The 25,903-nt window shown below is 35.2% G+C and overlaps 1 protein-coding gene across 2 annotated transcripts in view; it reads right to left on the bottom strand.

Annotated features, from left to right (window-relative positions):
- SANBR (SANT and BTB domain regulator of CSR) overlaps positions 1-25,903 on the bottom strand; it is a 56,988-nt gene that overhangs the window by 13,349 nt on the left and 17,736 nt on the right. For both annotated transcript variants that reach the window (XM_065929226.1, XM_065929227.1), the window contains 10 exons: positions 23,869-23,927; positions 22,332-22,492; positions 19,482-19,568; positions 18,357-18,467; positions 15,454-15,577; positions 10,840-10,992; positions 4,742-4,887; positions 3,783-3,879; positions 2,787-2,819; positions 1,222-1,321 (listed from right to left, as the gene is read on the bottom strand). In XM_065929226.1, coding sequence (XP_065785298.1) covers positions 1,222-1,321; positions 2,787-2,819; positions 3,783-3,879; positions 4,742-4,887; positions 10,840-10,992; positions 15,454-15,577; positions 18,357-18,467; positions 19,482-19,568; positions 22,332-22,492; positions 23,869-23,927 — 1,071 coding nt within the window. The remainder of the gene's footprint in view (positions 1-1,221; positions 1,322-2,786; positions 2,820-3,782; positions 3,880-4,741; positions 4,888-10,839; positions 10,993-15,453; positions 15,578-18,356; positions 18,468-19,481; positions 19,569-22,331; positions 22,493-23,868; positions 23,928-25,903) is intronic.

Genomic DNA, 25,903 nt, shown 5'->3' on the forward strand with positions numbered 1-25,903 from the left:
TTCAGATAGAAAAGGATAAGAAAATACTAGGAGCAACCTCATGCTAATAAATCTGACACTGACAATTTGGATAAAATGGACATATTCCTTGAAAGAAGTTGTCAAAACAGATTCAAGAAGAAATAGAAACTTGAATAGCACTCTATTAATAAAAGACACTGAATTCATAGTTAAAAGTCTTCCGATAAAGAAAACTCCAGGCCCAAATGACTTCACTGCTAAATTTTATCATACATTTTAGGGCCAAAGAATACAAATACTATACAGATTCTTTCAGAAAAGGGTAGTGAACATTTTCCAACTCATTTTATGAGGTCAGTATCAACCTGATAACAAAATTTGAAGACATCATAAAAAAACTACAAATATCCCTCATGAACACTAATAAAAAATCTTTAACAAAGTACATACAAGCAAGTGAAATATAGTAATAAAGAGAAAAATGCCTAATGATGAAGGCCTAGATGCTGTGAAGTTTCAAGTTACCATGCAAATTTTTATGTCTAATAGAAAAGCAAATTATTTCTAATAGGAAAGATAATCCCAAAGATTATGGATTTACTGCCCTGTAGAACATTAATCAGTTTTGTATTTAATTTGCAATCTTTTTCTTAACATTCTTTTTTCAAATGCCTATAAATACCTGAGTAGTCAAATGCCTAACCCTAACCCGACCTTTTCTGCTATTTCTCTCACTAATGAGTTAAAAATTTTTGATACAAGTTCATTTTGCAGTTGTATAAAATAATGCTTTTAATTGTTAAAAAAATCATACTTTGATGACTATTATTTAATTATTTTATTAAATTAATTATTAATTATTATAATGTATTATATAATAAAATTACTGTTAATTTTATTAAATCAAATAATTACTTAATTATAATTAATAATAATTATTATCAAATGAATTTGAGTGTCATTTCAAATTATCTCAGGTATACTGATGTAGCTACACATTTTGAGAAACTCATTAAGTTATACCTGAAACGAAAACTTGGAGGATTATTTCTTAGTAATACCTCACTTTTTAAAAATAACTTTATGAGTGTTCTATGTTAGTGTCAGCGTTAGAGAATCTTGAGGAAGCCTCTATTATTTTTTCCACATTGTAACCTACCATGTAGACTTATAAAGCCTCTTCCTCATCCCTTGCCTTAAATCCTTCAGGATATAGCCTCCTTATAAAAGTGAGATGAGTTTCAACTTAGAAATCCATACTTTGTTTCTTGGATACTTCTTCTTCATCTCCAACTTCATCTTCAGTGACCTCGGACCCAGTGGTATATTCTTCTTCTTCTGAAAATAATGACTGCTGTTTCTAAAATAAAAAACAAAACATACCATATTAAAATTTTATCTTATCACATCACCAATGAATTCTTCCAAACACATTTATATACTTATTTTGGATGAATGAGCCAAACAAGAAGTGATGAAATGACCACTGCCTAGCACAACACTTGGGAAATGGATCTAAGAATGTCTACGTTTAAGACAGGATAACATTACATGAAATATTTAGAAAATTTACTATTTTCATAGATTCTAGCAGAGTGATAGGCTCATTATAGGTACTTAGTATTTGCTGAACTGCAACTCTATTTCTCAACTGAAAATATTTTCCTTGATTATTAAAACTAAGTTAAAATACAATAATTGTCAATATTAATGTAGTCTCATAAACAAGCAATGGGGAAAGAAATGGCCACCCACTTCAGTATGCTTGCCTGGGAAATCCCACGGACAGAGGACCCTGGTGGGCTACAGTCCATGGGGTTGAAAAGGAGTCAGACATGACTTAGCGACTAAACAACAAATAGGCACATGTGCAAATTCTCTGGGTTAATGTGGTCCTGGATTAAACATATTCACATCAGTTTCCTGCATCTATCCACCCTCCTGTTATCACTGATTCAAATTTCTATTCCATTCTTGTGAATACTGGTGGCAGATGGCATAGTAATGGTAAACAGGCAGGAACAAACAATAAGTCAATCAACCAACCAAATAAATGGAACTTAAATGATTTGTTGTTTTGTTCAATATTTTAAATGTGACTTCCAAGTGACTTTTAAAAAAAGTCCTTTAAGAAAACTTAAGGGGGAGGGGGGGAAGAAAGCTTATGGGTTATGCAGCCAGATAAAGGAGTATATGTCTGTTTTACAGTCCATGGAATTCTCCAGGCCAAAATACTGGAGTGGGTAGCCTTTCCCTTCTCTAGGGGATCTTCCAAACCCAGGGATCGAACCCAGGTCTCCCACATTGCAGGCAGATTCTTTACCAGCTGAGCCACAAGGGAAGCCCAAGAATACTGGAGTGGGTAGCAAATCCCTTCTCCAGCGTATCTTCCCAACTCAGGAATCAAACTGGGGTCTCCTGCAGGTGGATTCTTTACCAATTTAGCTATGAGGGAAGACAACGATATTTTTAGTAAATGTGAAATTATAGATGCTGAAAAGGATGTTACACATTTAACTAACACCTATAAAATAAGGGTTTTCTCCAATAGCTCAGTTGAAAAGAATCTGCCTGCAATGTGGGAGACCTAGATTTGATCCCTGGGTTGGGAAGATCCCGTGGAGAAAGGAAAGGCTATCCACTCCAGTATTCTGGCCTAGGGAATTCCATGGACTGTATAGTAGTCCATGGGGTCACAGAGTCAGACACGACTGAGCAACTTTCACTTCACTCACTTCACTATAAAATATTTATAAGATTCTATTAAACTAAACTTTGATGTAGGGAGAAAGATTTATGAAAGAGAAATATAGTCACTCACTTACCAGCTGCAGAGTCCAGTTTTTCAGTGATAAGAACTATAAAAAAAGTCAAATAAGAGATTAATACATACGCATCTACTTAGATTGCAGCTCCATATTTTCATCTGGATGGTGTAGAAGAGTTAGAGAAAGTTACAAGTATGGCTCCCTTCTAGGGTGAAATATCTCATCTAAAAATGATATAGTACGATCTTTTATATTCCCTGCCTAGAGAAAAATGTGTATGTTTACAAAAAAAAAAAAAAATCAACATTTCCTAGTGTCATTTCTAAAGGACAAATAAATCACATATAGAGATAATATAATTTGTTATTTTGTTAATTATTTTACTTTTTAATGTTTATATTTTATTATAAATTAAAGAACCATATATATATGGATATTCAAGAAATTTGCTATTTTATATACAATTTATAAATAAATGTCAATAATTAAACACTAATAGCAATCTGAAGCTTATAGCACATTTTACATGGGATATTTCACTTTCTTAGATAAATGCTACTTCAACTAACACAAAGACAGGATGTTCACAGGCAAATAGAGACTTCCTGGCTGTTAGTCACAGTAATCAAACGCATCAAAGCTTTCCAGTAACCTTAAAAACATCTCAGTTTTGAAACCTTGGAAAAACTAAATGCATTACTGAATACAATTTAAGAAAAGAGAATTTTACACCAAAAAAGTTTATAGAGCTAAGGGGATAAAATATCCCATTCATATTATCTTTATTCTGCAAATCACTATTTGTCCATAATAAACCCTGAAGACTACATTTTCCCCCCAAATTTGATTATTAATTCTTTGAGGGCAAGGAAAATATCAGCCTTATAGTCCTGTTAATTCAGCATAACACTTTGTTATGATAGTCAGTAAATGCCTATTAATGAAAATTGCACTATTAATTTAAACTGATCATATTTCTGTCAAAGATTAGATATCATCAGTTTCTTTTATAAATAAAAAATAAATAAAAAATAAATGAAACAAGCTACTTACAGCATTAAGCTCCCCACTCTTGGGGCCCCATGGTGTATTTGGCTCCAGTAAAACATCACAGTCTAGACCCTTTTCATCACAGGGACCACCAGAATCACTTGAAAGAAAAAGACATTTTAGGAAGAAGTGTCCAATTTCTTAAGCTCTTTCTTTTTTTTGCCTGCATTGTACCCAGGTCCCAGTAATAAAAACGCAGAGTCCTAACCATTGGACCACCAGGGAATGCCACAATTTCTTAAGAATTTAAATGCAAACAATACTGCTTTAACTGCAAATGTTCTATAAATCGCTCTTCAGAAATATAGTTCTTAAGTATAAGGTATGCCATTCAACATTTACATTTCTTAATGCATCTCATGACTCCCCCAGCAGAAGTCACCCCATATGCGGGGAGCACCACTTACACTCAAGCATCATACCCGCCAGGTGGTAAAATGGGCTACAATGGTGGATACTGTTTTGAGAACAGCTTTTGTTAGAGGGTCCTCCTACCCCCAATCTGATAGCCCATTGTAACTGCAGAATGATGGAAGTGACTGCATTAATTACTGAATCCAAGGAGTTCAAATCTAGGCAAAGATAACTTGTTGCAACCATCAATTTTTTTTTTAGTCCAATCAGTCAAGCTAAGATGGTCTCAAGTAACTTGGGAACATTTTTTGAAACCCTCAAAAACTGGATTGTGGGCCTCACCCTTTCAGTCACCAGGAACTCCTATTATTAGTTTCTCTTTCTCTTGGACTTCTGTTATTTTGAGTTCCCCGCCCCCACCCCATCAAATAAACACATGCTTGCTCTTATTGTAAGCTAACACAACTTCAATTAGGCTTTCTGAAATAACATAAACTACTTAAGGACCACCATTACTGATTTGGGGAAGCACTGGGGGTAGAAGATTCTAGGATGGGAACCACTAATTGAATAAAGTTACAGTACAGGGCTTCTTTTCCTCACCTCACCTAATTGTATCTTTAGCAAAAGGCACAAGGATGACATCTTTGTGTTTGTGCAGATCATCTAGTATTTTGGCAGTTGGACAGGACAGCAAATCTTCACCTTCACCTTGATCACGGAGAGTAACCATATGGTCCTTTACTTTACAACCCTGTTATGTAAAAGACTAAATCTGAGAGGCTGGTTCTTTATAGAAACATTCTTTTAAAGATGATGGTTTCTGTTCCTTTTTGCTCTGTCATACCATCCCATGAACGAATTTACAACTTTTTCATAAGAAAAATTATTACTCATACAGAAAAGAGCATGAAACATACATGCATACCTTAACTCATATCCATTTAACACAATCCACACTAAAAACAGAATACTGCCAATATTCCAGGACTCCCACAGGGCCATTCCCAACCAAAACCACCTCTTCTTTCTCAAAGGATAACCTCTACCTCGGCTTTTTTGGTACTTCCTTCCTTGCTTTTATCCTTTTACCACTTAAGGATACATCTCTAAACACTGCAGTTTAGTTTTGTCTCATTTGTTTTAATGCTATGTTTTTGTGATTCAACCATGTTATTGCATATAACTATTAATATATGCACAGTATTTCTCTATATGAATAATTATCATTTGCTTATCTATTCCATAGTTGGTGGGTGGGTTGTTTCCAGTTTGGAACTATTCTAAGTAGTAGTATTATGAACATTCTTTAACATGTTTCCTGATACACAAGTGCTCATGTGTACCAAATTAAATGACTAACAGAAGTGTATGAGAGTGCTCTTTACGGTCTTGATAACACTTGGTAATTGTAGTCATTCTGGTGAGCATGTAGTGGTATCTGACTGTGGTTTTAATCTGCATTTCCCCAATTAAAAATGAGGTCGAAATCCTTTCCATGTTTAGTGGACAATGAGGAATGTCCTTGTGTGAAGTTCCTATTGTCTTTTTCTATTAATTTGTACAAGTTTAAAAAAATTTTAATATCAGCCTTTTATGGCTATGTGTTGCTAATATCTGGTCCCACCTGTGAGTTTGCCTCCTCAGTTTTAGTTATTTAATGTAGCTAATGTACTTGAATTTAAAATTTCTTACTTTATGCTATTATCTTTTAATAGCTTTATCAGCTTTGCCTCATATATAGGCTTTTAAAAAATATTTATTTATTTAAGGCTGTATTGGGTCTTCGTGGCTGTGAGTAGGCTTTCCCTAGCTGCAGCAAGCAGGAACTACTCTCTAGCTGCGGTGTGTGAGCTTCTCATTAGCGTGGCTTCTCTAGTTGCAGAACACGGACTCTAGGGCGCAGGCTCAGTAGTTGTGGCACATGGGCTTAGCTGCCTGGTGGCATGTGGCATCGTCCCAGACCAGGGATCAACCAGGGACTGAACCTGTGTCACCGGTTTTGGCAGGCGGATTCTCAACCTCTGGACTATCAGGTAAGTTCCACATACAGACTTTTGGAGGACTAGCCTGGACCATTTTTTTCCCATTTTGATGTCCCAATGTGCCAGTACCTCTTCCTGGAAAGTCCATCATGTGCCCACTGCTCTGTAATGTCACCTCTGTCACAGTCAAGTATCCAGGTAGCTTCAAGTACAGAATTCCTCAGTACCTCTGGGGAAATGGTTCCAGGAGTCCCATATATACAAAAATCCATGGACTCAACCAACTGCATATTATATATGCAGTACTGTACATATTTATATTTAAAAATCCAGGTATAAGTGGACCCACATAGTTCAAATCAGTGTTCAAAGTTCAAATGTATTTCATTCTCTTTTTTTGGTCCATCTGTTTAATATTCATCAATATCACCCTGTCATAATCACCAAGACTTACAATAAATTTTGATATTAAGCAGAGAAAGTATTGGGTTGGCCAAAAAGTTCTTTCAGATCCCTAAGCTGTGATGGTAAAACCTGATAAGTCATTTTGGCCAACCCAGTACTTCTACCTTTATGTTCTTTGAGAGTCTCTTACCTATTCTTGGCCTTTTGTATTTCCGTAAGTATTTTAGAATCAGCTAAGCAACATTCCTGATTAAAAAAAAACCTGTTAGGATGTTTACTGGGATCACATGGATCTATACAGGTCAGGCTGGGGAACATTTATTTACTTATTTTGGCTGTGCTGGGTTTTCACTGCAGTGTGTGGCATTTCTCCAGATGCCATATCGGGGTTTCTCCAGTTGTAGAGCACGGGCTCTAGAGTGTGAGAGTTCTCTGGCTGAGACACACAGGCTCAGATGACCTGTGGCATAAGGGATCTTAGTTCCTTGACCAGGGATCAAATCTCTGTCGCTTGCATTGAAAGGCGGATTCTTAACCACCTGATGTCCAGCAAAGTCCCACATCAGCAGATTTTGAGATAGGAGAACAGGAAAAGTTCCTTGATTTTGATTCCCATTGTAACTAACCTTTAAGAAAGACTACCCACAAGTTCAATGTGGAAACAGATCTGAGAATCTAGCTGTTTTCTCTTAATTCAGACATCAAAGAGAGTTATAAAAAATGTCAAACAGTGTTAGTTTCACTTATTTTTTTGCTTTGGAAAATATAGTTGTTTTTCATAAAAATATGCTGACATGTAATGAGCTTATTATTCTCTTTCAATGAATTAAAATTAACTTTTTCTGTTTTAATTTCCAATGGTAAATAGCGATAGATATAACCCACATAAATAAAAGTTCTCTAGGAATCTCAGCTTTGAAGATTTTGTTAGAGCTCTTGAGTGCAAAAGTTTGAGAACCAAAGTTCTAAATGATGGAAAGAATAATTACTAAGTAATCTTTTTGGGGCACTGACGTGTATAGGAAATCACACTGGTGGTTTAGTAAAGTCTTTCTGTGCCTTAGAACTGCAATAAATAGCAAATAAATCCATAATTATAGTATAAAAGTCTTCTGAGGAAGTTCATAATTTAGTTTTGTGATCAAATTAATAGAAAAAGTTTCTGATGGTTCTTAAAATTACAGAATAGTTAAGTCAAAATTTTCAACCAGTCAGAGCCCAGATATGCCAGACCATGGAGATATATGTGTGAAATAAAAATCAAAATACGTAGAAAGGAAAAAAAACACTTGATTCATCCTGTTTATAAATACAATAAAGGTAAAAAAAAAAAAAAGCAAAACTAGTCACTCTGTAATCTTGGACCTTAAATCAGTGGCTACAAATGTAACCTTTATGAAAGCAATCTTTATTCTAACCAAGAAAACTACCAAAATGTTTAATTAAATTGCTAATAATCCAGGGTCTTCACTGCAGTGAGTCATATTATAGCTTCCTGAGGAAATTATTCACCAGCTCCTTCCTCCCTTTGCCATTTCTCTTTGAGAACATGTAATCTAGGATTGTTATTTAAGAAAGATTGCAAGTACTTATTTTAATAATTGTGTACATAGTCCTTTATTTAGGGGGATTGTCTTAGAAAATGGTAAAAGTCACAGTTTTCTTTTCCTTTAATATAACTCATGGGAGATGACTGTTCAGTTCAGCTCATTTCAGTTGCTCAGTCGCGTCCGACTCTTTGTGACCCCATGGAATGCAGCATGCCAGGCATCCCTGTCCATCACCGAATCCCGGAGCTTGCTCAGACTCATGTCTGAGCATCGAGTTGGTGATGCCATCCAACCATCTCATCCTCTGTCATCTCCTTCTTCTCCTGCCTTCAATCTTTCCCAGCATCAGGGTCTTCTCCAATGAGTCAGTTCTTCACATCAAATGGCCAAAGTACTGGAGTTTGAGCTTCAGCATCAGTCCTTTCAGTGAACATTCGGTCAGGACTGATTTCCTTCAGAATTGACTGGCTGGATCTCCCTGTAGTCCAAGAGACTCTCAATAAGTCTTCTTCAACACCACAATTAAAAAGCATCAATTCTTTGGCACTCAGCTTTCTTTACAGTCCAAATCTCACATCCATACATGACTACTGGAAAAACCATAGCCTTGACTAGACAGACCTTTGTTGGCAAAGTAATGTCTTTGCTTTCTAATATGCTGTCTAGGTTGGTCATAGCTTTCCTTCCAAGGAGCACATGTCTTTTAATTTCATGGCTGCAGTCACCATCTGCAGTGATTTTGGAGCCCAGGAAAATAAATCTGCTACTGTTTCCACTGTCTCCCCATCTATTTGCCATGAAGTGACGGGACCAGATGCCATGATCTTAGTTTTCTGAATGTTGAGTTTTAAGCCAACTTTTTCACTCTCCTCTTTCACTTTCCTCAAGAGGCTCTTTAGTTCCTCTTTGGTTTCTGCCATAAGGGTGGTGTCATCTGCATATCTGAGGTTATTGATATTTCTCCCAGCAATCTTGATTCTACCCTGCGCATCATCCAGCCTGGCATTTCTCATGATGTACTCTGCATATAAATTAAATAAGCAGGGTGACCATATACAGCCTTGGCGTACTCCTTTCCCAATTTGGAACTAGTCTGTTGTTCTAAGTCCACTCCTAACTGTTGTTTCTTGACCCGCATACAGATTTCTCAGGGGGCAGGTCAGATGGTCTGGTATTCTCATCTTTTTAAGGATTTTCCACAGTTTGTTGTGATCCACACAGTCAAAGGCTTTAGCATAGTCAATAAAGCAGAAGTAGATGTTTTTCTGGAATTCTCTTGCTGTTTTGATGATCCAACAGATGTTGGCAATTTGATCTCTGGTTCCTCTGCTTTTTCTAAATATAGCTTGAACATCTGGGAGTTCATGGTTCATGTGCTGTTGAAGCCTGGCTTGGAAAATTTTGAGCAGTACTTTGCTAGTGTGTGAGATGAGTGGAATTGTGCAGTAGTTTGAACATTCTTTGGCATTGCCTTTCTTTGGAATTGAAATGAAAACTGACCTTTTCCAGTCCTGTGGCCACTGCTGAGTTTTCCAAATTTGCTGGCATATTGAGTGCAGGACTTTCACAGCATCATCCTTTAGGATTTGAAATAGCTCAGCTGGAATTCCATCACCTCCACTAGCTTTGTTCATAGTGAGGCTTCCTAAGGCCCACTTGACTTCGCATTCCAGGATGTCTGGCTCTAGGTGAGTGATCACACCACCACTGTGGTAATCTGGGTCATGAAGATCTTTTTGGTACAGTTCTTCTGTGTATTCTTGTCAACTCTTCTTAATATCTTCTACTTCTCTTAGTTTCCCAGTCAGTCTCTCTCATCAGGAAGCTTCCATAAGCCTCTTATCTTTATCTGTCAGAGGGCAGACAGAATGAAAACCACAATCACAGAAAACTAATCAAACTGATCAAATGGACCACAGCCTTGTTTAACGCAATGAAACTATGAGCCGTGCCATATAGGGCACCAAGACAGACAGGTCATGGTGGAGAGTTCTGACAAAACGTGGTCCACTGGAGAAGGGAATGGCAAGTCACTTCAGTATTCTTGCCCCAAGAACTCCATGAACTGTATGAAAAGGCAAAAAGCTATGACACTGAAAGATGTACTCCCCAGGTTGGCAGGTGCACAATATGCTACTGGAGAAAAGTAGAAAAATAGCTCCAGAAAGAATGAAGAGATGGAGCCAAAGCGAAAACAACACCCAGGTGTGTATGTGACTGGTGATGGAAGTAAAGTCCGAAGAACAATATTGCATAAGGAGACGACCGAGGTTTATGAAAATGATAGCATAAGCCAGTACCCCCTCCCCCATCCCCATTTTTACACTCACCTATACCTGTTGGTTTCAATGGTCACCCATTTACAAGAAGACTTACAAATTATTATCTGTAGCCTAACCCCTACACAGTCTACACAGCAGTTAATATTATACAGAATGATCACCTAGGTACACTGTTAAGTGAAAAAGGCAAATTACAGAATAAGATGAACAGTCTATCTCCAATGTGAAAAACAACATTTAGCCTGTGCCTAAAATGTATAAACAAGGTCTTAAGGGAAGTTGTGAACAGTGGTTATCTTTGAGAAGTAGAATGAGGGAGTGGTATGAAATGAGATTTCTACTTCTTACTGTACTTCCCTATGTAGGTTAAATCTTTTCTACATGAATGTATATTTACATTTTAAAAACAATAAAAGAGGAAAATATTTAAATACAAAGTGTTAATAAGTGCTGTAATTACAAAAGGGCAACCTTCAAAATCTACCTTTGTAAGCTGAGTGGGGTCAAATCGAAGAACCTTTTGGTTACAGCAGGGATAAATTCCAGTGCCAACAGTACTCAGCGAACTTCCTGCAGCAGGATAAATCACTGTCTCTGAGTGATACTGACAGTGTGAAAACTCTATGCACAGAAAAGTCTGAATAAAAGAAATACATAAAATCAAGTATTATTCCCACAGTGAAATTATACATCTCAAAAATACTCAAGAGCACACACTGTATGTCCCATCATGTAAAATATACAGAAAAGGCACATCTCTAGAGCTAAAACGCAGATTTGTGGATGCCTGGGATTAAAAGTGAGACTCGATTGGGGAGTGGCTGCAAATGGATGTAAGGGATCTTTTTGGGGTGATGGAAATGTACTAAAGTTGGATGGTGGTGATGGTTGAACAATTCCAAATTTATTAAAGATCAGTAAATTGTACACTTAAAATGAATGCATTTTAGGGCATGTAATAATACCTCAACAAAGCTGTTAAAAAGCAAAATAAAAAACGCGATTTGTACTAGAGCTAATCAATGAATATAGTAAAGTTGCAGGATATAAAATTAACACACAGAAATCCCTTGCATTCCTATACACTAACAATGAAAAAACAGAAAGAGGAATTAAGGAAACAATACCATTCACCATTGCAACAAAAAGAATAAAATACTTAGGAGTATATCTACCTAAAGAAACAAAAGACCTATACATAGAAAACTATAAAACACTGATGAAAGAAATCAAAGAGGACACAAACAGATGGAGAAACATACCGTGCTCATGGATTGGAAGAATCAATATTATCAAAATGGCTATTCTACCCAAAGCAATCTATAGATTCAGTGCAATCCCTATCAAGTTACCAACGGTATTTTTCACAGAACTAGAACAAATAATTTCACAATTTGTATGGAAATACAAAAAACCTCGAATAGCCAAAGTAATCTTGAGAAAGAAGAATGGAACTGGAGGAATCAACCTGCCTGACTTCAGACTCTACTACAAAGCCACAGTCATCAAGACAGTATGGTACTGGCACAAAGACAGAAATATGGATCAATGGAATAGAATAGAAAGCCCAGAGATAAATCCACGAACCTATGGACACCTCATCTTTGACAAAGGAGGCAAGGATATACAATGGAAAAAAGACAATCTCTTTAACAAGTGGTGCTGGGAAAACTGGTCAACCACTTGTAAAAGAATGAAACTAGAACACTTTCTAACACCATACACAAAAATAAACTCAAAATGGATTAAAGATCTAAATGTAAGACCAGAAACTATAAAACTCCTAGAGGAGAACATAGGCAAAACACTCTCCGACATAAATCACAGCAAGATCTTCTATGACCCACCTCCCAGAATATTGGAAATAAAAGCAAAAATAAACAAATGGGACCTAATGAAAATTAAAAGCTTTTGCACAACAAAGGAAACTATAAGTAAGGTGAAAAGACAGCCCTCAGATTGGGAGAAAATAATAACAAATGAGGAAACAGACAAAGGATTAATCTCAAAAATATACAAGCAACTCCTGAAGCTCAATTCCAGAAAAATAAACGACCCAATCAAAAAATGGGCCAAAGAACTAAACAGACATTTCTCCAAAGAAGACATACAGATGGCTAACAAACACATGAAAAGATGCTCAACATCACTCATCATTAGAGAAATGCAAATCAAAACCACAATGAGGTACCATTACACGCCAGTCAGGATGGCTGCTATCCAAAAGTCTACAAGCAATAAATGCTGGAGAGGGTGTGGAGAAAAGGGAACCCTCTTGCACTGTTGGTGGGAATGCAAACTAGTACAGCCACTATGGAAAACAGTGTGGAGATTTCTTAAAAAACTGGAAATAGAACTGCCATATGACCCAGCAATACCACTTCTAGGCATACACACTGAGGAATCCAGATCTGAAAGAGACACGTGCACCCCAATGTTCATTGCAGCACTGTTTATAATAGCCAGGACATGGAAGCAACCCAGATGCCCATCAGCAGATGAATGGATAAGGAAGCTGTGGTACATATACACCATGGAATATTACTCAGCCGTTAAAAAGAATTCATTTGAATCAGTTCTAATGAGATGGATGAAACTGGAGCCCATTATACAGAGTGAAGTAAGTCAGAAAGATAAAGATCATTACAGTATACTAACACATATATACGGAATTTAGATAGATGGTGGCGATAACCCTATATGCAAAACAGAAAAAGAGACACAGAAGTACAGAACAGACTTTTGAACTCTGGGGCATGTATATTATCTATGGTGAAACGGACCACCAGCCCAGGTGGGATACATGAGTCAGGTGCTCGGGCCTGGTGCACTGGGAGGACCCTGAGGAGTCGGGTGGGGAGGGAGGTGGGAGGGGGGATCGGGATGGGGAATACGTGTAACTATATGGCTGATTCATGTCAATGTATGACAAAACCCACTGAAATGTTGTAAAGTGATTGGCCTCCAACTAATAAAACAATATTTAAAAAAAAAAAAAAAAAACGCGATTTGAATTTCAGAGGAGTTAAATTGATCTTGATGTACATCTAATTTTATAATTGGCCTATCACGAAAGAGGTTTTCCAATGGAAAAAATTAAATAAAATTTTGCCTCCCTTATTCTTGGACATATTTTTTAAGGTAAATACTTAACATCACTCTATCTGTGAGTGGAGTTATGAGTGTGTGTTACTATGGAGTAAGTGAATCACTAGTGAAAAATTTACTAACGTTTAATTATAAGATTAATAGTCATGTCCAGATACGTTTGTCAGTTGGTAAAATAAAGAAAATAAAATGAACAATTTTAAGCACTGATCCTGAACACAAAAGATAGTCTGTAATTCAGAATTCTTAGCAGTTAGTTCCAATTATGATTGTCAAATAATAGCTTTCAATTAAAATTTTCTGAGTCTGATAAAAGCTGTAAGGTGCATATTCATACAAAGTATTTTGCATACAAACTATTTTATGAGTTTATAAACTCTCCACAATAAATATTAAATATTATAAATCAATATTCAATTTGCTTTGAAGAAGGGGAAAAAAATTCTTCAAATTTTCTGCATTCTGACATGCTAAACAAATCAGGATTTAGGAGCCTGATATCTTTGATTATACGTGACACTCCACTGTTGGGAGGACAACTATATACCTATTAAGTAGGAAAAAAAACCATCCAAACCAACCTGATAATATCAAGTGTTAGAAAAGATATGGGGCAACTGGAACTCCTATACATAGCTGGAAAGGATAAAAAGTGGTTCAGGGACTTTGGAAAACTGTTAGGCATGTATAAATGCCTTTACATTTACCATACAACCCAGCAATCCTATTTCTAGGTAAATACTCAAGAGAAACGTTCACACGAAAGCCTGTATGGGCAAGCTTACAGATGCTTTCTTCATAATGGCCCAAACTAGAAGCACCTGCAGTCCTTCATTGGTAAGGGGATAAACATACGGTAGTATATTCCTATGATGAGCTACTACCTAAGGCTAAAAAGGAACAAATAGACAGATAGAACAATGTGAATAAATTTCAAATCCATCTTGCTACATAAAATAAACTAGACTCAAACAGCTAAATACTGTATGATTCTATTTATATGACATTCTGGAAAAGTCAAAATTACAGAGACAGTAAACAGATCAGTGGTTGTCAGAGGCTGAGATGGGACAAGGAACTGACTAAAAACAGCCACAAAGGGAATTTTTAAGGATGACAGAAGGAGTCTATGCTTTGATTGTGGTGGTAGCTATATGATTGTATGAATTTGTCAAACCTCACAAAAAGGATACATTTTACTGTATGGAAATTATACTTCAATAAACCAAGCTTTTAAAAACTGTGAGGACATAGGGAGTCACTGGGAAGAAACTTACACAGTTTGAAAAAAATGTCACTCTGATGGTTGTAATAAGCTGCTCTCTGTGCTGCCTTGCTCTATTGAAAATGAGGGAGCAGGGAGACCTTCGGGAGTCATAAAATATTTTATGCAGAACACTCTGAATTTATACATAAGACTAATTAGGAATGATTGTGACCAATAAAGATCTAATTATTTTATAAAAGGATTTATTATAAATACCTTCAAATTGTAAGTTTCCTTGTGCTTTTAAGCCTTTGTTTAGAAGAAGTGGACAAAACATTTTTGGTAACACAATTATTATTAATAACAAGAAGGACACATCTCAATAGCATCCTATCTGCAAAGGTGTTTCTGAATTTCTAAAGAAATTTATGGGCTAACAGAGAAACAGTTTGGCTGGAAATAAATGAAAGGCAACAAGAATTCTGTATCTTTTTTCCATTGAAAAAAATGAATCTGATCATTTAAAAACCTGTTGGTTTTATATAAATTCATCAAGTCATTGATTGTTTCAGCAATGGAAATAAAAAAGAGGAAGAATCACAGTAAGAGAAATGAGGTCAGATGCAAGCAATGTTTAACAGCACCACTATTTCTGCCACTAGTTTCTTAAAAAGATCTCAGATATTGTACAAACACATCCTAACTAATTAAATAGCATGTCAAAAGAGCCTGCTCTCAGTGGTTACACAACAGGATATTAAAAAAAAAAACAAAAAAACTCACCTGATAACATCTTGAACAAGTTAGCCAGTTGACTGTTCCCCATAAGCGCCAATATACATCTCTCCAAGATTTTAATTCTTCAAAAAGGCTATTCAAATACTCATGAACATCCCAAGTTTTATCTCTAGGGAAAAGAGCCTCAGTTATTATTTCACAAGTAAGCAATATAAACAGTTTGCTTTAAACAAATAATTTTTAAATTTGTGGCTTATTTTCAAGACCATTCCCTAAATGATGGCTATGGAAGGGACTACACTGAATGCTAGATAAAATTTCATTTGGGAATCTTACTCTGTTTTTTTCCTGTGGACAACAGAAAAAAGTGTCACAGACTGAATGTCAAATTATTTTACTACTCAAGATGAAGGGTTATAAATTAAATATAATTTAAGGACCTCCCCGGTAGTCCAGTGGTTAAGAATCTATCTGCCAATGCAGGCAACACAGTTTGATCCATTGTCCAGGAAGATCCCACATGCCACAGAGCAACTAAGCCCATGCACCATGATGATTACTGAGCCCATGGTCTTAGGCCTGCGAGCTGCAGCTACTAAGCCTGTGTGCCATAATAAGTGAAGCCTGCCAGTCCTAGACCCCACACAGTGCTACTACCGAGCCCACGTGCTGCAATTACTGAAGCCCGTGTGCCTAGAGCCTGTGCTCTGCAACAAGAGAAGTCGCTGCAGTGAGAAGCTGACACACCACAGCTAAGAGTACCCCTGCTCTCCACAACTAGAAAAGCAACAAAGGCCCGGCACAGCCGAAAGAAAAAAGAAGTATGGAGTCTCTTAAAAATAAATACAGTTTAAGCAGGCTAACAGTTAGGACTTAAGCATTTATCACTAAATGGAACATATTTAATTGTACCTATCATAAATTATTGGTAATTTTAAACACTCCATTAATATATTAGTTCTGTACATTATTTTCAAAATTACTTTCTAGTAATGGAGTAATAAAGTAATATACAATCAGGTTTCAGTAATATACACTTTTAAGTTCAATGATATAAATTTAAATAAACAGACAAGACTTGAAACTCCATTTGCTATCGTTACATGTAACAAGTTCCTATTCTTCTCTAAGTCCTTAATCTTTTTGAATTTTGCTATTTTTGTTTTTAGTTCAAGATACAACAAAATGCCATCATGTTATTACAAATTACATCTGTTTTAAGTTATTTAAAGACATTTAAAAAAATGTCATCAATAGCTAACTTGCAGGAATAATACTTCGAATAAAACAACAAAACAGATGTCAAATTTAGTTTCTGTTTTTTCATACAGTAATATTAAGGTATTGCTGTCAAAATGGAAGTAATTTTCGAAAGGTGAGTCAAGTCTCAAGATAAAAAAGTATAAAATCCCAAGTGCTTATATTCTCCTCATTATATGAAGAGAAAAATGAAACATTTTAATGTTGACTGTGCTATTAGAGTCAAATGTCATGTTTTTCTCTAGATTTCTGTTTTAGTGTTTACAATATGAAATTAACATTTGTACAGTTTTTTCTTTAACAAAAGTACTTCACATTTCTAATATAGGAACAAAAGCAAATGAAAATCATCCATAATACTGTCATTCTAAGGTAAAACACCACAGTTAATATTTAATGAACATGTTTCTGGTTTAAAAAAAAAAGTTTACTTATTTATTTGGCTGTGCTGGGTCTTCCTTGCTTCCTTTCTCTAACTGTGACGAGCAGGAGGGTTTACTCTCTAGTTGTGGTGCATGGGCTTCTCACTGTGGTTGGCCCTCTTCTTGCAGAGCATAGACTCTAGAGTGTTTGGGCTTCAGTAGTTGTGGTCTGTGGGCTCAGAAGTTGTGGCTCACAGGTTTAGTTGCTCCACAGCAGGTAGGATCTTCCCAGACCAGGTACTGAATCTGTGTCTCCTGCATGGCAGGCGGATTCTTTACCACTGAGCCACCAGGGAAGACCCTTGAGTTTTGTTTTATAACCTTTTTTTTTTCCTTATTTAATTTACTATCAATTTTGTAGGTAACTATACATTCTTTTCGGCTTCCCTGGTGGCTCAGATGATAAAGAATCTGCCTGTCATGCAGGAGACCTGGGTTCGATCCTGGGGTCGGGAGGATCCCCTGGAGACGGAAATGGCTACCCACTCCAGTATTCTTGCCTGGAGAATTCCATGGACAGAGAAGCCTGGTGGGCTACAGTCCATGGGGTTGCAAAGAGTTGGACACAACTGAGCAACTAATACACACTACATATTCTTTTACATTCTCAAAGACTGAACATGCAGAATCAATTAGATGTGTTTTATACAGATACACTATTATATGGACATATTTTATTTCATTTAATCATTTGAGTGCTTATTTTTTTATTTATATACAGCAATCAATATCCTTACTAAGTGCTTTCATAAATCAACATTACCTCTCTGAATAAATCACTAGCAGTAGGATACTGTCAGAGTTATTTTAAAGTTTTTGTTTTCCTGAGACATTATTTCTATTTATAACCCTCTTCACCTACTTCCCAATTCAGGATGAGAACTAGTTTTGAACTTAAGGGGAATGTAAAAGAACTATGCATTAATATAATACTGAAGAAGTATGAAGACTAAATACAGAGAATCCAATTTTAAAGACAGTTTGCCTCACTCTAAAATTCATCTGAAAATAAATCTGGTTCTCTTGTCAAATTCAATATAACACTTAAAATCTATCAGTGAAAAATCATTTTAATGGCACTGATCAGAACATCTTTCAAGATAAAATATACTTTTACAACAACTTTGTTTTGAAAGTACCATCTTTCTAAATCAAAGTGGAATCACATGAAGAAAAAATGTTGTCCCATTCCTTTTAAAAGTAGTTTTGCTTTATAAATACACCATTAATTCACATTTGAGAAGCTGTATTTTATTTTCACTACACCTTATATGAATGTATATAATATTTCCATGCTGATCCACATTGATTTTTCCAGGAATGCAAGGAATTCTTCTTTCTGTTTCTTTTGTTAAAAGTTTCTTACACAAACAGCATCTATAATAACACAAAGATACAATTAAAAAAAAAAACTTGATTAAAAAATGGCTAGAGGAACCGAACAGACATTTTTCCACAGAGGAAATATAGATGGCCAACACACATGAAAAGATCTTCAACATCTAATCATCAAGGAAATGCAAATGAAGACCACAATGGGATATCACCTCATACCTGTCAGAATGGACATCATCAAAAAGAACACAAATAACAAATGCTGGTGAGGATATGGAGAAAGGGAACACCTGTACATTGTTAGTGAGAATGTAAATTGGTGCAGCCACTGTGGAAAACAGTATGAGGGCTCGCAAAAACTAAAAATAGAACTACCATATGATCTAGCAATGTCACTCCTGGGTATACATTTTAAAAAAACACACCTAATTTGAAAAGATACATACACCCCAATGTTAACAGATGCATTATTTACAACAGCCAAGATATGTAACAACCCAAGTGTCCATTAACAGAGGAATGGATAAAGAAGATGTGGTGAGTACACACACACACACACACACACACACACACACACACACACACACAATGGAATACTACTTGACCATAAAACCAAAATTTTGTCATCTGCACCAACAAACATGAAGGGCATTACGCTAAGTGAGATAAGTCAGACAAAGAAAGACAAGTGCTGTATGTGATCACTTATATGTGGAATCTAAAAAATACAACTAGTGAATATAACAAAAAAGCAGCAGACTAATAGCGAACAAACTAGTGGTCATCAGTGGAGAAAGTGTAGGGAAGGGCAAAAGAGGAGTAGGGGAGTGGGAAATACAAACTACTGGGTATAAGATAAGCTCAAGGATGTATTGTGCAACTTAAGAAATATAGCCAATATTTTGTAATAAGTGTAAATGGAAACTAACCTTTAAAATTGTATAAAAATTAAAAAACAACACAAAGACGATACAAAAAACATTCAAGAAGAAAATGTCAAATGTACTAAAATTAAAGAATTTAGCAGCAATATATAGCATACTAAAGAAAACATACCTGTATAATGTTGCGGCATTATTCCGAGAATCTGGATTCAAGTACTCAGGATCAAACAGTCTCTCAATCTTCTTACAAAAAAGTTTACTAGTAACAACAAATGACCAACAAATTAATTTTCTCTATCCACTTTATCAAAATTACTTGATAGTGATGAAAATAAATGCTGACCTATTTGCACACGTAGAAAATAAGACTAGTAAGTCCTTAGAGAGTCCTTCCTTGGGAATTTATAATACATTTTTTGCTGCTCTAAGAAAGTAAACCTACTAATGAGAACTGCTTGATCAAGAACCCATTTTCACAAGAAAAATGAGACACATGGATATCTACCTCTCTTTCAGTTCTTTGTTAAGGAAAATTCCAGATTGAGGATTTGGGAAATTTAGCAATTCTGGTTCTACCAATAATTTCATACATGACCTTTGGCAGCTTAAAATCTCTGAAACTTTTTTCTACTAATTTCAAATGCATAAGATTTTAAGAGGGTTAAATGAGATAGTGTTTTTAAAGAGTGTCAGGCATAGTATTAAACATTCAATAAATAGTAATACTTTACTATTATGCATAATATAATAATAATCTGGATCTCCCAAGTGATGCTACTGGTAAAGAACTCATCTGCCAATGCAAGAGATTTAAGAGATGCAGGCTCAATCCCTGGGTTGGGAAGATCCTCTTAAGGAGGGTATGACAACCCACTTCAGTATTTTTGCCTAGAAAATCCTATGGACAGAGGAGCCTGGTGGGCTACAATCAATGGTGTTGCAAAACTTCAGACATGACTAAAGTGACTTAGCATGCACATGATACAATAATGTTAGACATGAACTTAATTTTTCTGTAATCATTCAGAGCAAACATCTGGGAAAAAGTTGTTCAAATCCAACCAACCACATTTCTGTCCTCATCTTACTCTACATGGTAGCAGCATTCCACATATTTGACCACTTAATTGCTTCCTCTTTTTTGAAACCCTCTTTCCTTTTGCCTTCCCTTTGACCCTCTGTCTCTTCCTTCTCAGGCTCCTTAACTCTCCTTTGTTGAATCTTCCAAATGTTGGGCAGTCTTTATCACTATGTTCTTGTTAACAATTAGGAAATAAACAAAAATAGCATTTATAATAGCACCTAAAAAATTCAAATGCCTAGGAATAAATTTAACTTAAAAAAAGGAAAAATGCCTCCATACTAAAAACTATAAAACACTGTTAAAATAGGAGTTATACCATGTTCATGAATGGAAAGACTCAATATTATTAAGATGTCTCTTCCCAAATCTACAGGTTCAATACTAACCCTCAAATTTGCAGGTGTGTATGCGTGTATATGTATATGAGAGAAAAAGAAAGAGAAAATGGGCAGGCTGATAATAAAATTCACATGGAAATGCAAAGGACATAAAATGACTAAGACAGCAATCTTGGAGAATGGCAAAGCTGGAGAATTTTAGATTGGTGGTGGTGGTGGTGATTTAGTCACTAAGTCATGTCCGACTCTTGCAACCCCATGGACTGTAGCCTGCCAGGCTCCTCTATCCATGGGATACTCCAGGCAAGAATACTGGAGTGGGTTGTCATTTCCTTCCCCAGAATTTTAGATTACTAGATACCAAAAACATATTAGAAAGCTACTGTAATTAAGACAGTGTCCTACTGATAAAAGTATAGACAAAGAAATCAACAGAACAAAATGGAGAATTCAGAAAGAGACCTCACATATATAGTCTCCTGATTGATGGTAAAGGTGCCATTGCAATTCGGCAGAGAACATACGGTCTGGCTAGGAAATCTCATTCAGTTCTATGGCTTTAAACATCATCTACTCATATTTTTATTTTAAGCCTTGAACTCTGACCTAAACTTTAGACTTACATCTACCTGCCATCCTACCTGAATGTCCAAGAAGTATATTACATAAACTTAACAAGATCCAAACACATCTTCTGATTCCCCTCACCTCAGTCACTGCTCTATTAATGACACTATCATTCACTTAGTTACTTAACCTTAAAACCTAGTAATTATCCTAAAATATTCTCTTTTCCCATATTATCACATTTGAAAACCTGTCAAATCTCTGTAATAACATACTCTGAATCTATCTACTTCCTTCCAGAGCTCTGGCCTTTACTTTAGTCCAAAGCTTTCTATCTCTCACTAGACCACTGCACTAGACTTCAAATAGGTCTTGCTTCTTATATCCTTATAGTCTTTTCTCCACACAGAATAGGCTGATTTCTTAAAAACAAATCAGATCATGCCACTCCTCTGCTTCCATTCCACCTAGAATAAAGTATACACTCCTTGTATGACCTAAACAGCTCCTAATGTTGTTGACCTCATCTCACACAACTCTTCCCCTTTATACTAAGGCCCTGTCTTGATAATTTTTAACATAACTCACCATCATAACCTGCTTATATACACCTTATACAAAGTAACTCATTTAGTTACTATTTTTCACCTCGAGCCATCCGCTCAGAATATATTTTACTTCAGGCAGGTACGCTCAGTTGCTCGGTTGTGTCGGACTCTTTATGATTCTGTGGACTGCAGCCCACTAGGTTTCTCTGTCTATGGAATTCTTCAGGCAAGAAGACTAGAGTGGGTTGTCAGTTCCTTCTCCAGGGGATCTTCCCAACTCAGGGATTGAACCCACGTCTCCTGCATCTCCTGCATTGGCAGGTGCATTCTTTACCACTGAGCCACCTGAGAAGCCCCATATTTTAATTTATTTAAAATAAAATGGAAACAGATTTCTAAATATAGAATTTTTACTGAAATGAAATAAAAATAACACATTCTTTCTAATAGGAACATTACCTTTAAAATTAAACTTTAAAAATTACCTCCTAAACTTATCTTTCTTGTCCTTTAAATCATCAACTTCATTGTGTGTAAACAGATCAGCTATACGTGTAAGAAGATTTGCATTAATACAGTTCATGTTGCATGGAGTAGCTACAATGGCATTCATATTTTTGTGGCAATACTGTATACACTGTTCAACCTAAACAAAAAACACAGAAAATAAGTGTTGAAGATGGCAACAGAAAGGATAATGTCATATCAATACTTTTCAAAGATAAAGATTCATTCAAGGCTTAATCCATGTATTGCGAGGCAATAACTTAGCTCTGCCTGTTTGCGTTAAACTATACTGTTCCAAAGTGGTCTAGTACGTCAAATTTATACAAACATAGCTAGAAAAAATTTCAAACTTCTTAGAATATTTTGAACAACAATGTAATGAACATCTTTCATGACTGTGGCAGATATAAATCTTAAGTCCACAAACTCAAGGGTACAGATATGTGACTTTCTATTATTATAAATTAGACAATTTTATATCTCCATTTCTCTAACAGAAACAATTTCAGTCACTTTAGGGTTTTCTCAGTTCTGTTGTGCTTGCTTTCTGCCTTTCTTCAATGTCAGGTATATTTATTTACTTTTCAGGGTAGATTGTGTTTTGGGGAAAAACAGCACTGGTTAATTATGTATTCTTCTAAATCTTTTGCTATGACATAAAAATCATTCTTTAGGTCTTACATTACAAAAATCAAAACTCATAGACTCTTTTAGTCTCTCTTTTTTTCCTATAACTCTCCCCTGAAGCAATTAATACCAACAAAAGAAGAGGGAGGGACTAAGAAGTACAAAAATAAAATAAAACCTCAAACAAATAAATGAACTTCACATCTGTTAACACAGTAAAGGAATATTTTGCTCTGTGTTTTACCAGAGGTTAAAAGCAAATATTCATTTAAAACTACAAAAAACAAACAAACAAAAAAAACCACATTTGAATGATAAAGAAATTTATTAAATAAAAGGAAAAAGAAGAAAAATATATTCAGTGTTAAGAGTTTGATATATATGTATTGTGCTTTTATGTTTCATCAACTACTTTAACAACAGACATAAGCATGTGGTTTACACATACAAAATCACATCTTTTAGCAGTTGGGCATTCATTTCTCAGTTTGCTTAACTATAAATGAAAGACACAAACAGTAAAAGCTTATACCAATTATTTAAATAGTAAAACAAATATATTCCAATTAATTTTCTTTTAATTTGGTTTTATGGTCAAATCCCTTTTGGGGCAAAATTAATTCTGTTTAGTTTCATCTGATGCAACAGCTACCTCCTCCCTTGAGGATAAATTGCTAGCTTTATAGGCATCCTGCGCAAATGACACACAGTAGCCTTTAGCCTTTCCCAATAGAACAAAGTCCTCCAAACACCAGCAGCTTATTCTAATGAATCACAGTCTGCAATCAACAACGACTTTAGGAAGATTCTCCGAGTTTTCTAGACACTTGAAGAAAACACCACCAAGCATAGGTGAATAGAAGAGTTGGATCTTTTGTTAACACTTACCAGCGAATCCATTTTCAAAAACTCTGAAGAAATAAGAATTGAAATGACATTTCCTGGCTCTAAAAAAGAGAGAGAGAAAAAATTAAATTCTCCTTCTGATTTTCATCTCAGTCTCCTTAGAACAGGCTCCTTCTCACCTTAAAAGACGAGGTTACTTTAATAAGAACAATTTAATAAAAACTTACTATGGCTTATATGCAAGAAAGAAAGAAAATGCAAAGTTAAAATTTAGGGTATAGAGAAAACATATGGCAAATCTGCCCTGGAATTAGATTTACATCAAGTAAAAAGACTCCAGTTAAGATATGATATATACTAATTCCTCCTTAACTAAACCAGGGAAAAGGATAATTAAAATTGAGAATATAACTCATTACACAAAAATCATAGTGAAGTTATTTCAAAAGTGGTTCAAATGCTTGTTATGAACAAATGCTTAATTTAAAAGATTCTTAAAGATAATATAAAATTTACTATTGCAGAAATGAAAAATTACTTCCTACAGGCAGACTTCAAAGGCACAACCAGCGAAAGGGGATGTTGGCTGATGCTATCATTTCAGTAAACCTCAGTCATTTTCCATGAGTTATATTTAAGGAAAAAGAAACATTTTGATATTTACTGTTACAGTACTAAGACAGTCCTCCTAAATAAAGGACTATGTACACAATAATTATAATATGTAATCCCAATCTTTCCTTAAATAACAATTCTAGATGGAAGGTTCTCAAAGAGAAATGGTAAAGAGAGGAAGGAGTTGGTGAAAAACTTCAACTATAATATGACCCATTCCAGTTAAGACCTAAGGTCTAGATTATTAGTGATGTAATTAAGCATTTTGATAGTTTTCCTAGTTAAAGATTGCTTTTATAGAAGCTTAACATTTGTAGCCACTGATTTAAGGTTCAAGATTACAGAAAGACCAAGTTTGCTCCATTTTTTTTTTTACCTTTTGACTGGTTGAAAATTTTGATTTAGCAATTTTGTAATTTTAAGAACTATTAGAAACCTTTTCCCTTAATTTGGTCACAAAAAATGTATTAAATTATGAACTTCCTCAGAAGACTTTTATACTGTCTGTATAAATTTATTTACTAGTAAGAAATTAGAAATATTTCGATATTACTGTAAATTGTAATTCTAGTGCACAGAAATACTTATATTAAACACCACTAGAGTGATTTCCTATACAAGTCAATGCCTAAAAAACATTACTTAGTAATTACTCTTATCATCTAGAACACTGGTTCTCAAACTTTTGCTCTCAAAACCTAGTTTCAAAAAAAATCTTAAAAGCTGAGATTCCTAGACAGCTTTTCTTTAAGTGGGTTATATCTACCATATTTACTGTACTGGAAAATAAAACAGAAAAAAATTAAAATATTTATTATTCTTTTTCAATGAATTAATAAACTCATTACACATTAACATAATTTTATGAAAATAACTGTATTTTTCAAAACAAAATGAAAATAACAGTTTGACATTTTCTATAAATCCCTTTAGTGTCTGACTTAAAGGCAGATAGTTTGATTCTCACATCTGTTTCCACATTGAATTTGTGGGTAGTCTTTCTTAAAAGTTAGTTGCAATGGGAATCAAAATCATACTAAGAGCATTTCCTATTCTGCTATCTCAAAATTATCTGATTTGCCTTGCACTTAGAATGGATCTTTAATCTATGCATGATTTTTTGTTAACATCATGCATCGATCATTTGAAAGACACTGGTTTGTTTACTGAGTTATGCAGATCTTCCAAATGTTGAAACATTTCATTATACATTATATTAAAAAGTCTTATTTGTTAATATTTAAAGAAAAGTCTTTAAATATACAGCAACTATCAAGCACATGGAAGCAGATACAAGTTTTCCAAAACTCTGAATTCTTACTTGAAAGCATGAATTTTATCACAGGCAACAAATATTGTTAGTTATTTCCCTTTCATTGACTGGCTAACTTAATTCATTTTCAAAAAACTATCTGTCTGGGACATTCTCTGGTCCTAGTGGTCAAGATGCTCAGCTCTCACT

Source organism: Muntiacus reevesi, chromosome 3 (assembly GCF_963930625.1).
Source record: "Muntiacus reevesi chromosome 3, mMunRee1.1, whole genome shotgun sequence".
In the NCBI taxonomy this organism is placed as follows: Eukaryota; Metazoa; Chordata; class Mammalia; order Artiodactyla; family Cervidae; genus Muntiacus; species Muntiacus reevesi.